Source organism: Ascaphus truei, chromosome 1 (assembly GCF_040206685.1).
Source record: "Ascaphus truei isolate aAscTru1 chromosome 1, aAscTru1.hap1, whole genome shotgun sequence".
Taxonomy (NCBI): domain Eukaryota; kingdom Metazoa; phylum Chordata; class Amphibia; order Anura; family Ascaphidae; genus Ascaphus; species Ascaphus truei.
The window spans coordinates 115,636,168-115,652,391 of NC_134483.1; the positions used below are offsets into that span (position 1 = coordinate 115,636,168).

General features: G+C 42.3%; 1 protein-coding gene across 2 annotated transcripts in view; it reads right to left on the minus strand.

The window, feature by feature from the left end:
• ST8SIA4 (ST8 alpha-N-acetyl-neuraminide alpha-2,8-sialyltransferase 4) overlaps window positions 1-16,224 on the minus strand; it is a 200,978-nt gene that overhangs the window by 180,963 nt on the left and 3,791 nt on the right. For both annotated transcript variants that reach the window (XM_075593531.1, XM_075593541.1), the window contains exon 2: window positions 11,177-11,308. In XM_075593531.1, the coding sequence (XP_075449646.1) occupies window positions 11,177-11,308 (132 nt within the window). The remainder of the gene's footprint in view (window positions 1-11,176; window positions 11,309-16,224) is intronic.

The window sequence follows — 16,224 nt, forward strand, 5'->3', positions numbered from 1 at the left end:
CAACAGTTAAAATGGAAGTGAGAAGCTTAACTGCCACAGAGATGAACCGATTATACAGTTGAAGGAAAGAACAAGACACAGAACTATTAGTGTAGTTTAGACTGTGATCATTTCATTGTCACCATTGAAATAATTCTATCAATATCTTTTTATTTTTTACATAATTTTTGACAACTCCTATATAGTGTACATATGTGCATGCTAATATTTTGAGATACCATTTTAAATACAGTAGTGAGCCCTGCCTGTAACAGAGAAGTGCTAACAGCACTCAGATATCTGCTGCTGCAGAACTTGGCAGTTAACACTGTTATAAATATACAGTTACATATCTCATGCATCCACATGTAGGCCAATATACGCACTACTAAATAATAAATGTGAGCAGGCACACTGCATAAGAAAAGAAAATTTCCCTAAATAGATTTCAATTTTTTTTCTTCAAAAGCACTGTATTAATCAGGGCTTTGTGCTTTTCAAATTTCAAGAAATATTTTGGTTTTAAATTCTAAAATTCAGCATTTTATAAGATTCCATTATACATGTTAATACTTTCTCCTGCAGTTAAAGAGGAGAAGGACATGTACCCCTGTTGCATGCCTAATATTAACTTCATATTACATAATACCTGCCATGGAGATTTTTTTTATACTGTACAGTATATGCAAATGAAAAATGCTGCAATATAATAAGAGATAAATGCAAACTTGGTTGTGTGCATTTAATGTATCATTCTCTTATAACCCACAAAAGCCCAAATTAAATGTATTATTTATTCAAAGAATTTCCAACAATATGCAGCCACAAACATACTGTACTTTGATAAAATCTCATCTGTCTATTATTATAACCTTTTATTTGCATGGTGCCAACCTACTCTGCAGCGCAGTATAATGTAGGAGGGCAATAACATTGTACAGTATGATAAAAAAGTACATATAGTATGTAAAGACAAACTGAAACAGTAGGAAGAAGGGGCCGCTCCAAGTAGGTTACTGTCTAGAGCAGGGGAGCACAAACTTCTGCGCCCCTGTCTTGCCTGCCCCGGTGCTCGCGCCCCCCACCCCTACCTTGGGGCTGCTTCAAATGACGCTGTGGGGTCATGTGACCTGTAGCGTCATTTGACACACGTGTGTCACGTCACATGACCCCACGGTGTAATTTCACGCCACGTTGCCATGGTGATGCGTCACACTGCCGCCTCAATCACGGTAAGTTGAGAGTTGCAGAGGCCTCACGCCATCCCCCGGCATTTCATTTAAATGCCTTGGGGAAGAGCGTGGGGCCTCTGCAACCGCTGCGCCTCCCCAGAAAAATCTCCCGCCCCCCTCCCCCAGTTTGTGCACCCCTCAACTACACTACACATAGACTTCACATATGAACATGATCCATTATGGGTGGTAAAGCCAGCATAGCCATATTCTCTTTTAACAGATGTAATTCTCTTTTAAGTTGCTGGAGGAAGAACCTAAACTTAAGATTCTGCTTTAAGTAAATACAGCATTTCAAATGACTGATTGAGAAGGATTGAGAAATCACAAGAGTACGGTGTAGTAGAAAAAGACACCCAACTTCATCAGCAGAAACCCTACTCTAGACACTAGACGCATGCAATACTTTCTGTCAAAAAGAATGGGCCACATTTACAGTATTATGCCATAAGATACCTCCCCGCACTGTAAGACACCTTATACAGCTCATTGACATCAACGGCATGTAAGTTGTCTTCCAGTGTCGGCAGGTGTCTTTTGGTAGTAGCCTACTTTTGAAATATGGTCCTATGACTATTAATGATACCATATAATTTTCTCTTCCTCAGTCAAAAACATCTCCAATCCTGAATAATGCATTATTTCAGTCCTCAACAAAAATAAATAAAAAAAAAACAATGCTTATTTCTTATGCCGGAAAAGAAAAAGCTGAACCTCCAAATTTGTTCCATTCAGGACACCAGGAGGAACACTTAGGATCAATCAATATTCAGAATAAAACACAAGGCTTAAGCATTTGCCACATTTGCGTGGTATTATATTGGAGAAGAATATACAGTATCTTTATGTACATTTCAAAATGTTACTTAGGAGTTGTAGCTGGAAATAATCAAATTGAAGGCAGTTAAAAACCACTTATCCTATATAATTTGCTAAATTCCAACAAACACTGACGTTGCTCAAATATTGCCTTTTTTTCTAGATACTGTAGGATAATTCTCTATCTAACTCAAGTGCACGGGAAAGGGTGGAAAGTAATGAAAGTATTGTAATACAGAATTAGATTATCTCAATTTTCAGCTGTGCATAAAAAACTTGTACATAATGCAACAGTAAATCCAAAGTTCAAAATTCTAACTATAAAATGATTACCATAGGATATGCTCTAATCAGAGCCACATGGTCACATCAAGGCTACAGTCATTTGTGAAGCCCATTGTAAGCAAAACGTTACTAAAGGGTCTTGCATAAAAAAAAACAACTCCCAGTTCGAGGTGTATATAGATGTATCATAAATGAAAAAATACAAGAAATGTACAATCGTTTTGGTGCCAATGTGAACCGTCCACATTTGGACCGAAATATTGGTCTATTTTTGGTATTATTTCATGTATAATACACCATTTTGAACATCAATTTATGTGTCTCAAGTACCATTTTTTCAGTTGTTTTCATACCCATATACTTTATAGTAGTTTGCATTTCACCAAAATGTCTTAAGACTTAGAGAGCCATACCATGAAATAGGCCTTTTGCTGGAGAGAGTTAGTCCTGTTTATTAAAGTACTCACTGACTTATTACCTCCCAATAGAGTCACTTATATTGTATGTGGAGAGATATCTGTGAACACACCTCACACACCTGGAAAATAAGCCTATTTGAATATTTAAATTAGCTTCTTTGCATACCGTATTTAAATTAGCTTAGTTCTCGGGTGTGTTCACAAGTATCTCCCTACAGATTTAGCCAGATTTACCGTTCGTGTTACTACAAACGCGCACAGTCCCATGAACCCGCTAAATGGCCTGGAAGGATTAATGCTAACAGAGGTCCCACTGAATAGAATGAACCCCCATAGCGTTTTCACAACTGCAACCTCCCCCAGAACCTTGGTCACATGAACTGTAAGGCTGGCTACATCAGCACATACTAAAAAAGGAATCTCTCCTCCATTTTCCCTCTCACCCAAGCCCTGTTTCAGGGTCTAAACTGCTCAGCGTGAGGATCGGGCGCAGACTCCGCTCCACAGTTGATTCAAACTTGCTGCAACTATAACTCATCAGCACCTGCTGTGTGCACACTGCACAGCAACGAATCAGGGCTCTGGTTTCACTTTTAGCTTCTGTCATGCAGCCGTTAGCTGTTCATATATATTATAATTCTAAGTTGGATTCCGTCTGTTTGTTTGTATGTCCGAATCATTGAAATCTCAGAAACGGCACCACGTAGCACAACAAAACTTTCACTGTACATTCTGCTGCGGATTTGTAGGTCAACACAACTATTTTGAGCTTCCAATGTGACTCACCTCCCAAATTATGGACATTCTAAGTTTCCCTCGGCTGTCCAGCAAATCTGTTAGAGCAGGAGAAGGGGGCGGGGGGCATGGCTACTAAGGGAGGGGGCGTGTCCTTGCCTGGATCGGGGCTGTATGTGTGTGTCTCTGTGTGATGTGAGATGTGCGGGGGAGATGTGGCAGCGGGGGGGAGGAGGGGGGATATATGCCGGCAGCGAGGGGAGATGTACCAATGGGGGGGGGGGGCAGGAAACTGGTCCGCTCAACGGGGTGGAGCCGGGGAGATGTGCCAGCAGCGAGGGGACATGCCACAGCAGCGCGGGGAGATGTGTCGCCAGCAGGGCGGGGGTGGCCGGCGAAATTTTCTGGCAGCGGGGGGAGACACACACAGACAGACATACACACATATACACACACACACACACACAGACACACACAGATAGAGACAAATCTCACCCCACACTACATCCAACAGTGGGGGGGGGAAGGCCCAGGGAGATGTGCCGCCGAAGGGGGGGGGGGGCGGGGACATGTATTCAAGATTACATTCCCCGTGCAAAGCCGGGCAAAAAAGCTAGTCCTTTATAAGCTCAGCCTTTGCCTCTGCAAATTGGCTGCGCATAATAGTTTGTTACTTGTGAGTTGTGCTGGTCGCAAGCACTCTGTTCCTTGTCCTGCCTTACTTTGCTGTGCCTGTCTTGCCTTGCAGTTTCACCAGAACCTTGAACACGGATATTTACCTACTATTCTACAGTCTCCTACTCTCGACCTCGGCTTGGACATCTACTAAGAATAACAAAATATACCGGCGCCTAGATAAATACAACCCATACTGTCCTAAGGTGATCACTGACCAAATGGTAATAGAGTCCTTAGTGTCCAAACAATACCAAAATGGATCTTGATTGAAGTCTCATGACATGTGTGGATAAATAAAAAGAAAACTCATAGCGCAACACTGACACAAAACAAATAAACAGAAACACTGACCACAGACAACACATAAACCAACATGAACCACAGAATAGTTGAAAAATGAACTGGTGCTATTTAATAAAATTATACACAGACAAAGCCAATGTCTAAAAAAGGACACAAGCTGAGGGGATGCCGTCCAGAGGATATAAATTTGGAATCCTACTCACGACAATATAATATTAAACCGGCATGATCAGCAGCTCAGTCTCTCCCTTGGTGCAAGATCCCGAAAAGGGGACTCCACTGGGTATTTCCAAGCCTCGGACGCCGCAGTCACGTTCACTGCTGCTTCAATCTAAAGCCTGCTGGTCTCGTCGCATTCAGATGACGTGGCTGAAGCATGCGCCATCGCCGAAAGTCCCAGTTGTGCACTGCAAGCACAGCACTTACCCGGAAGCCTCTCCAAGCTCCAAAACTTTTAAACTTGATACTGTCCTTAGTTTATTATCCTCTGGGGGACTCTTTTTTTCCCCAATGGCTCTACTGAGTCCCCCAGAGGATAATAAACTACTGGGACTTTCGGACTGGTGTTGGAGAACTGGCGCTCCATACTGCAGGGATGGCCCACAGTCGCGCATGCGCAGTTAGCGGCGACGGCGGCCATTAGAAGTTTGCGCATGCGCAGTGCAGCTCGCGCAGTGCAGTGCAGCTCGCGCATGCGGCCCCAATGCTAAAGAGAGAACTACAACTCCCAGCAGCCCCAGGGCTGGAGCACATGAGATGCCAAAACAGCCAATAGGGATTATAGCTTTCCCTGAGGGAAATACATTGTTGTGCTCTGCATAGGAAGAGCAGTTGGAGCTGGGTCACAGACAGGGGAGGGTCGGTATGTGTAGGGAGCCAGTGGCTCATGCACTAGGCCAGACATCCCCCTTAGGCCCAAGCTAGATCCCAACTCACCTCAGCTTGTGGTTGCTACAAGGACTCCCCTTAGGATAGGGAACAGGGTCCTGTAGAACTAGACAAGTGAGGGTCCAGCCAGGAAGAGGAATATCCTGGCCAGTGTTTGCCGGGAATCATTCTCTGCAAGAGCAGAGGCAGAGACTGTCTGGGTGGTGAGGTCCACAAGAAAGGAGACTATCCTCCAGGAGGAGGAGGCCATCGCTGAGGCTTCGGCGTTGGACGCAGACCGATCTCCTGGTTGTTGTTCTGCTGTACCCGGATGCAGGAGCACCGGGCAGGTACCATCAAATCACCAAGTGCTCCACTATACACATCGTCTTAGTGGGCAGCGCTGTTCCACACTTGGGTGGGGTTGCGGGACTATTGGTGCCTTTTGGGAAGTGAGGTGTGGGGTACAAAGCCCTGTGAGGTGACCGGGTAGTTGTGCCATTAGTATTATAGAGTGACACCCTTGCTAATGTGAATGTTATATTGTTATGCTTATGCAGTAAACTGTTTTATATATACCTTTGGTGTATTGGTTACTGTATGTGGGTCCTGTATCAGGGTCATTCTACACTTAGAATTCTACACCGGTGGAGGCGCTGTATTTATGAGTATTGTTCCAGAGGATACACCCCAGGCTCTCACTGGCGGAGAATCAGGCCTCCTGTGAGCCTGACAGGTAAAGCACCATACACAACTGTTAATACATATAGATTCCCCACACCTGCCCCTATCTGCGATTAAGGGGGGGGGGGGGGGGGAATATGTGTTACATTTGGAGGCCCTGCTGAGATCAGACCTGGGGTGCCCAATAGTTGTAGCGTACCAAAAGTATACCAGGAAAGATGTTACTAACCACCAGCCATGAGGTCCATATCTGGGCCAGTACGATTTGGGACCTGCATAGTCAAGTGGAGGCATTGAGGAATGTTCCTGCTGATGTGGAGAGGAGTGCAATTCTGGAGTCCCTAAAGGAACTCCTGGGCCTAGACAGAATGTTGGCAGATCAGGAAATATGCTGGGAAAATGCCCCACCAGAATGCTACCCCCTTATCTATGACAAAGGCCACAGTGTAGTTGACAGGACTGTGATCAAAATGGAGGCTCCCTCATCCAGTGAGTCCCACCTAAGATGGCGTCTCCCGCCAAGTCAGGAGAGTGCACGTGCTGCTGACCGCCAGTCTGCACAAAAATGTTCTGCAGAAACCTGTCTGGGTCTGGCGCGAAAGCCAGAGCCCTGCCCCCGCAATGTGAGTGGCGCAGTGCAGAGCCAGAACCACTCCATGAATGAGCGTGCCCCTTCTCTAGATTCCACCAGGGGGAGGGAGCATAGTGAGCCTGAGTCAGTAACTTCTGTTCCCCATAAGAAAGGTAGAAGATGTAGTAAACAGCATCCTCAGTTGTATGGAGCCTGGCTGATGGAGGGGGACACACGTACCCTTTCTTTTGTGCCCATGTTTGCAGACAGACTTGCATCTGCCTGGTGGTATGAACTTTGACCCCTTTAAGCTACCAACAGAATATCAGGCGGTAGAGGGGGATGAAGAGGGGTGCATACGATGTGTCTGTAACCAGTGTGACTTCCTAGGTGGCCAATTGACCTGGGGACCCAAATGTGCCTGCTGTGGGGCACAGTTCCTGAAGCCTGTGCTGCTGCGGGCCACAGAACCCGCAGAGGAAGAAGCAATCAACTCCAATACTGGACCGGTAAATGCCGCTAATCAATTTACCCCCTCACGGAAGTTTCAGAGGGCTCGTGCACTCTAATCGCGCTTCTAGAGTCAGTTCTAGAGTCAGAACCAACAGAGAAAGATGTGACTGGTCTCTCTACTGGGGTGATCGATGCTGTTAACCAATCTACCTCACCCATAGAATTTTCGGAGGGCCCATGTGCCCTAACCACGGTTACAGAGTCTGTTCCACTCAACTCTAGAACCAGTTCCAGAGCCAGAAATACAGATGGCAGAACCACAGATTGCGGAACCAACTAAGGGTAAGGTGACTGCCAAGGGAGAATGGGAATCGCTACCACTGGTGCTGCAGGAACAGGACTGCTTCGCGCCAATTGCCACCTGTGAATGCGAGGTGCCCCGACGCTGTTCCCCTGCGGAGTGTCCCTAACCCCATCCTTGTCTACTGATGACAGCAGCCAACCAGCCGTGGTGATGCGCCAGCCGGCGGACCACCCAAGTGAAGCTGAAGCATCTACTGCGGTAACTGTGGATCAACCCCTACAGCCCACCTGCCGGGTGGAGAGAAGAGTCAGCAGCCAGCGGAGTGGTGAGGCACCAACCTTTACTCCCTGCAGGATGTGATGGGGGAATCTGGTGAAGAGGCCCTGCTCGGCGCTTACTTCTAATCAAAGGATCACCAAGCTCATCTTTCTCAAGACCCAGATCTCGTGATGTATCCAGGAGACGTCACTTCAGAAGTGACCTATGGAGCAAACCAGGACTGTGCTGTGACAGCTAGGGTAATCATTGCCCCCTTCATGCGCAACATGGAGTGCTCTATTCATCATGTGGTGGACAGAGGAAAAGGTCAAGGCCTCCCTGTCTACCGCATAGTGATGCGGATAGCCGGGTAAAGGTCTGGGAGACACCATGCTGTTCCTTCCACCAGGGGGAGGAAGTGGTATTGAACCAGTGACTGTTGCACCTGAGCATGATCTCCAAGAGATTACCCAGGCAGAGGCTCACAAAAGTCAAAGTGAGGTACCCTCATATGATCAGTTAGGGGCACCCCACTATGGGTCTCAGCAAACAGCTAACACTAAGCTGGCCTCGGGTATTACTGTGGTTGTTATGTTGTGTACTAATTTATATAAAGTTAATACGTTACGTTATACATATTATGCCCTGCATTTTTATTGTATAACTATATGCAGTGTGATGTGGTCCTCCAAGCGGGACGTTGGTATTTCCACCAGGGGAGGATATAGCCAGGTCCCCTCTGGCTCCCCGGTCCTCCGTTTCCCCCTCCGTTACCTTTACCATGGTGGGGGTAGTTGCGGGTGGCGACGGGCTGGCCGTCGGCTCCCTCTGCAGGGCGTCGCCATCTTTGATGTGTTTGCGCATGTGCAGAGGTTCGCGCATGCGCAGTAGCAACGCAGCGGCCATTTTGGTGTTGGAGAACTGGCAGAAGAGGTGCTCCATACTACAGGGATGGCCCAGTCGCGCATGCGCAGTTAGCGGCAGCGGCCATTAGAGGTTCGCGCATGCGCAGTGCAGGCAGGACCCAGCCTTATAGGCACCTCGCCCACGCCTCCCTGCCACCTCTTTCCCTGCTAATGGCATAAACCAATCTAATTTAATAGTGAGCAACTTTAAAACTCACCTCTCAAAAGAAGCATCCCAATAGCTTGCACTCATGGCTACTTTTCCCACACTCACAGTCACTCCTACACTGTCATCTACTGCACTTATTATTCCCTCACCTGCTGTCTCTGTAAATTTTCAACATACCACTTAGATTGTAAGTCTACAAAAGGAAGCAAAGCGCACCAAACAATTGGAAAATTCAAAATGTAGCAAAAAAGGTCATTTAATGACAAAGGGTCAGAGTTGCAGCCAATGTTTCGGTGAACATGCACCTTCAGCAGGGATTGCAATTGAGAGTTCAGTCTGAATTGGGTACACCTACAGACTGCTTCAACAGAGAAGTTAACCTCTTGCACCCTGGAAAGCCTGCATAATGCAACCTGTGACATACAGAGTCAATGCCTCTAACTATATATACATTTCATCACGAGTGACTTCCTCAGGGACCCCCTGAGGAAGTCACTCACGTGACAAAACGTGTTGTGACGGACAGCGTGAAGGAGCAGATCAAGTGCTGAGAGGTGATCCTATCCCTGAAACAAGCAGTGGTGTATCGGTGATGCCGATGTGGCGAGCACTACATCGTTGGCATTGGAAAGACTAAGGAGCCCTGCTGTGGACCTCAACCATCTCAGATGAGTACACCCTGAGGCAAAGATACAATTGGCAATCAGCGTCTGTGTAGTACCTTCAGATCCACTCCCCAGCTGATGTGTCTGCTTACAGCTTTCTCTCAACTGAATGTTTCTTTTACCCATTATGTGAGTGCAAGTCCTGGTGACTACACTCTCTTTTGTAATACATTTTGCATACAGTATTATGCTATGGAACGGGCGCTTTTTTTTTTGTATATGTATATATATATATATATATATATATGTGTGTATGTATGAATATATATATTCTCCTTAGGTCTCCTAGGGTCCATGGAAGCAAAAAGATGTTCTGTTCTGGGAACAACAAAGAAGCAAAATGATGTTCTGTTCTGGAACAGCAAAGAAGCCTCAGAGATGGCTCGTCAGTAGCATTTCCATGAAACACACAAATGGCTAAAGATTCTTGAAGCAGTTTTATTTTTTTAAGAACATCTACAATTGATTCGATCAAAAAACTCTGATTTGAATCAATGGAAGTTCGACCGGCTGCTTCGGAGCGTATAGTATCAGTTCCTATGTTTTATGTTGGGAGATTTTAAATTTTAGATGGGAAAGGAGTGGACGAGAGTGGCCGCGCACGTGAAGGGGACTAGGCTACCAATCTATTTCACCCACAAAGTTGCGCCAGTAGGTGCAATAATGTTGGCTACATCTGTAAGTGCAGTTGATTGCTGTGCCTGGGTAAAAGTATTGCTAAGTTCATGTCTGGGTGGTGGGAGAACTATTCACGAGTCCATGCTATTAAAAATGCTTAATTGAGAAGTTGAGTTTTCAGATTTACCTTGAAGGTTGGGAGAGAAGGTGCTTGAGAGCTTCACTGACAAGATGCAGTCAGGTAAAAAGGTTTTTGTTTGTGAGCACAGTAGAGGTGCAAGGGGTGAAAAGGAGGCAGTTATGAGAAAAGTACAGGGGATGAGCAAGGGTATTGACAGAAATTAAAGTTTAGATGAAGGAACATACAGTCTGGAAGGTGCAGATAACTTTGTACTGTAGGTGATATAAAATTTGATGGGTAGCCAGGAGAAAGACTTAAAGAAGATTGTAGAAGTACATGTATTATTCTGGAGAAAAGTGAAATTCTTGCAGCTGTAGCATTTAAAATAGACTGCAAGGGGAGAAAGTTGTGAGGCAGGGAGACTGGTTAATAGTATATTACAATAGTTAAGACAGGACAGAATAACATCATGCATTAGGTTTTAACAGTAGAGTTGGAGAGTAAACGGCAGATCTTAGCAATGATGTGGAAGAAGTGACACGTTTTAGCCAGAAAAGGAAGGTGAATGAAGATTAAGGGGGAGGAGTCAAATGGAACACCTAAGCAATGTGCTTTAGTGACTGGATAGATGGTGGTGTAACTTCCTGTGATGAAGAGTATAGGACAATGTTTAGGAGGAAATGCGAGTAGCTCAGTTTTAGACATACAGGTATGTAAAAGAGTCACATGTCTTTACAAAACAGTAACTGTGATGAACTGGCATAAGTCTGAAGACTGGAAGTCTGGAGAAGTGTGCCCATTGTATTAAAAATGTAAGAAATATATGTAACCTACTCATTGAAATACAAAGAATCAAATGTGAAACAATCTTCTTCTGTACACTTTGTATTTAATAAGTAACAAAAAAAAACAACTCATCATCCTTTCTTTTTTGTTTAATTATTAATATTTTTTACAGCTCTAAGATAAATAATAATTTTAAAAAATTGTATCATGGTGGATCAATAAACAATTTGTGTTGGTGATATTCCTGCGATTTTAACAAATAAGCAGTGTATTGGACGAAATAAGAAATTTCAAATGTAGTCATTTTACAACTTGGACAATTTACCTTATCTCCAAAGCCAATGAAGAATTGACTCTCCAACCTTCTCCAGAGTGATGAAAGATTTCTGACCCTTCCTTACGAAGGATTTTATCTGAGCTGTTTACCATCAGCCTACTCAGAGTTAGCTCGCCCTCTCTGAAATGCAACGAAGACAAAAATACAAATTAGTACCATGTTCAGTAAACATGTGAGCTTCAGCTTTGAAAGGCAGAGTAACACGTTGCTGTGAAATCAATTTACTGATGTAAAATAATTTTTAATAGCTTTTGAAAAACACAGTTATTTCAGCTTTCCTGTGTTGTTATTTATCTTTTTTATATACATCTCATACCTCTTGCAGTATTATTTTAAGATAAGTTAGGAACTCCTAATGAAAGAAGTAAGTTTTGCCTATTCAACGGCATTTGTTCTGTTTTTCTGATGTACAGTAAGCTTTTGAATCTAAATCTAAATATATAAATGAACTTTTAAATAATACAAGTTACCACATTTATTCTAATTCCATTAGCATTATTGTTCTTTACAGTTATGATATTATTACTACTTTATGAACAGTACCCAAAGGTAAAATGCAATTGTATGGTAATATATGTACGTAGAACCAAACAATCACATACTAGTGTGTTAATTCATGATGACTGATTGCATCAAGACAAGAGATGGCCATGTACTATATAAGTATCTTTAAATCATTTTTTTAAAGCTGTCTGAAAATGTGCACATATAGTATATTGTAAATTGACATAAAAGCATTTTTTAAGTCTGTGCCAAAACTGGATGTACAGTATGGAAAACCTTGTGTGGACTTTAGGCAAAGTTCCTACATACTGTACATTCCAGAAAAAACTGCTTTCCCTAGTGTTATGGATTATGAGCATTGGTTGGGAAACTGAAATAAATATTAACATGCTTTTATTAACAGATGAATCTGTGTTTTTCTTCCACCCACTTTTTCAAAGACCGTGCAAGTCTTTCCATACAATCAGATGGACTGATTGGGATGGAAAAACATATATGCACTGTGCAATAGTTCGTGCAAGCAGCAACACTTATACTGACTATGAAAATGTCCATGCATGCTACAAAATAGATGAATTTATATAGAGCATGAAAATATTTATTTCAGTTGCCCTAACTACTCATGTAATTGGGGAAATCAGAGTGTAGGAACTTTGCTTAAAGTCTTTACAAGCTTTCCCATACAGACTGCTACTGTATCACGTTACAGCTCACTATGCCGCCCAGTGACGTTTGCTGTATTTACTGTAATAGTGCACTTCCTTTTCCTTCCTATTTCCTATTGACTCTCTGGCAGGAAAAGGATTTGCTGAAAGAAAAAGGTGCTCAAAAGCACTCTAACAAAAACCCAGAGCTTAATACATATAATTAAGTGCAAATAAACTCATATAAGTGACAGTGCATAAATAACACAATGTAAGTGACAATCTATGGTGATCTATAAGGTGCAAATCAATAAAGGGGCTTAGCAAGCACACTCAACCCTTGGTGGGAGACCGTTTCAGAAGTCTTGCAAATTCAATTCTTTCCAAAAAGGACCAGAGGAGCGACTCTTGCAGCCATGAAAATAGAAAACATTACATAGTACAGCAATGTTTAAATAAGGAATACAGTGATAGTGTAGGGCTCACAAAGGGCTACTCGCAGTTTTGGCTGCTTTACTGTGAGTAGCCCTTTGTGAGCCCTACACTATCGCTGTATCCCTTATTTAAACATTGCTGTACTATGTAATGTTTTCTATTTTCATGGCTGCAAGAGTCGCTCCTCTGGTCCTTTTTGGAAAGGAAAAGGATTTGCATCTCTGTATGATTAGATTTTTAATGATGAAAGAAACAAGATACTCTCCCTCCACTTTATCACTGTAAATGAAACCTTTCATGAGATTTGAAATACTTGATTGTTGTGTGCTTTTCTTTTTAACATGCCTCAATGTATTTAATCATTAGTTCACTTTAGTCCTACAGGTATGTGGGACTACCTCTTTAAAGCTGCAGTTCAAGCTGCCGTTAAAAAAAAATAAAGAAATCTATTCAATATGTGCATCAATACAATCTACACACTGACAAGTGATTAGCTAAGTTGCCGATCAATCCGTTCTCCTGTAATCAATCGCCAAATCGGGAGTTATTTAATTCACTGTTAGGGCTGCACAAGAGTACCCAGGATGCAAAGTTCTGTGTGGAAGATCATGTGACCAGGCAGTCAATAGATACAATTGGTGCACTACTAGAGAGAGGGCAAAGCTCAAGAGCCAGAGCCTATCTCAGAAGAGGAAGGGGGTGTGACTTTGAAAATGGTTTCCATAGAAACAAAAATGCTTGCTACATTAGAATACATTAAAAATGTCTTTACAAATTGTTTTTATTTTTTTAAATGCTACAAGTATTTTCTCATAGTACAGAACTTATTTATTAAAAAAAACACATGTTGGATATTGCTTGAACTGCAGCTTTAAGGCACAAGCTTAAAAGCTATGTAATGCTAGAAGGTAGATTTCCCATATATGTGCAAAAATGCATTGATAACAAAGCATAAATATTCATATAACATTTTAACTGCCCTTTCCGCATTAACGTTAAGACAGGACCTTGTAGCATCAGCTATGGAAGGTCTCAAGATTTTTAGTATTGCAAATACAGTAGTACCAAATTTACACTGCAAGATAAAAGTCTCATGGGATTAGAGTGTCTGTAATGTTTTGTCATGTATATTACTGCACCAGAAATATATTGTAAGACGATAGTAAATATAAATATAAAGCTTAAATTACACTTTGTGGAAGGAAACCTCCTGTGGCGCTGAGGTATGAATGGAAGTGAGATCTTGTACAAGAGTTCTTGTCTTGAACTATAAGCCTCAGAGAAGGGAGACAAAAATGCAACAAACACTACAATAGTGCATTACCCAGGGACATGGTATAATACAGTAAAGAGCAATTTATTCTATAAAAATATATAAAAAACACAATGATTCAGACATTAATAACAGACTTGATAATACATAAAATCTTCCATCCGCTTGTGCTCTAGGAAGATGAACTGCTCCGCCGTGGTAAAATTGAAATCCTACTCACCGGACGTGAATAGGTCATGCGCAATGGTTAAAAGGTCTTTTGTCTCAGGTGACACCGCTCGCCGTGGGGTGGAACAGCCAGTTGATGCGGGAGAGTTGCCTTCAATGCTCGTGGTCTCCTCGCTGACAGAGTCCGTTCGATCGGCTCCACTGCTGACGTCACTGCCTTGGATTGCACTGCTACGGCGTCCCTGAAAGGCCAAAAACCTCCAACGCGTTTCGAAACTCCTATTGGTGGGTTTCTTCGTCAGTGATCATCCCTGACGAAGAAACCCACCAATAGGAGTTTCGAAACGCGTTGGAGGTTTTTGGCCTTTCAGGGACACCGTAGCAGTGCAATCCAAGGCGGTGACGTCAGCAGTGGAGCCGATCGACCGGACTCTGTCAGCGAGGAGACCACGAGCATTGAAGGCAACTCTCCCGCATCAACTGGCTGTTCCACCCCACGGCGAGCGGTGTCACCTGAGACAAAAGACCTTTTAACCATTGCGCATGACCTATTCACGTCCGGTGAGTAGGATTTCAATTTTACCACGGCGGAGCAGTTCATCTTCCTAGAGCAGAAGCGGATGGAAGATTTTATGTATTATCAAGTCTGTTATTAATGTCTGAATCATTGTGTTTTTTATATATTTTTATAGAATAAATTGCTCTTTATTATATTATACCATGTCCCTGGGTAATGCACTATTGTAGTGTTTGTTGCATTTTTGTCTCCCTTCTCTGAGGCTTATAGTTCAAGACAAGAACTCTTGTACAAGATCTCACTTCCATTCATACCTCAGCGCCACAGGAGGTTTCCTTCCACAGACTTCGTATCTGGTTGGAAGATACCAGAATCACCTCTTTGGGCAGCTCAAGGACTACCTTCATTGAACTTTGTATCACAGGTTTTTTTTTACGGTTTTCACGTATTGTTTATCACTGTATTTTGTTTGCACGAGCGCTATTTGCACTTATCATCCCACCACTTTAAATTACACTTTACTTGAAACATATTTTCTTTGTTTGACATGAGCAACTGAAGATAATGGTATACAATGATTTTTCAAGCAATGCTCTTTATCTTTAAAAACATTTCTAGTAAGACCTCAGTTAAAAATATAGCACTTATAACATTTGCCTTCCTGAAGTCACTGTTTGGAATGTTTCATGTGAGCACTTGGAAACAGCATATGCATAAGAGAATGAAACCTTCCAAGCCAAAAAATAACTATAGCTACTAATTTTGACTATGACTGCATATTTCCTACAAGGAAAACAATTTTTTTTACAAAAGGACATTAAGCTACATTTAATCTAATATCACTTCCAACAAATACAGATTCTTAAGAATTTGTATCCCTTATATTTCATCCCGTTGTGTGTTTAGTGATGTGACCAGCTTCTTGAAGAACCATAATATACCATGTGTGAATCAAAGTATGAGATTCAAGAATTGAACATAAATTACTAATGTGGTTTGGAGCATTCCAATAAAAGCATATAATTGAAGCCTCAAAGCATTTTGAATGCAGAAAACAAGAAGCAATATACTAGACACTGTCTTTGGAGTGTGTGACAAACAAGTTTGCAGAAGTCACTTGCTTATGATTCCTTGTATACACTTTTTATTTCACTTTAGACTTTTTAATTCATTCAAAGATAAATTACGCAATTAATGTGCAAAATATATATTTTTTAATTTAGCATCTACTTATTTTAAAGTTATTTTTTTCTCAGTATATGCATATACAACTAAAGAAACTGTATGCAAAAGAAGTGTCATTTGAATGTTTATACTGTACTTGCCTATATGAGAATACAGTGTATAAAGAATATACATTCTAATTTATATTGACATAGACTTGTATTCTTCACATGTAGCCCAATAGTGGAAGTAGTGGGGAAATAATGATTATACAAAGAGACTTACATATTCTAATTGATATTGCATTTAAAAAAATGAACTCTTCCACTGA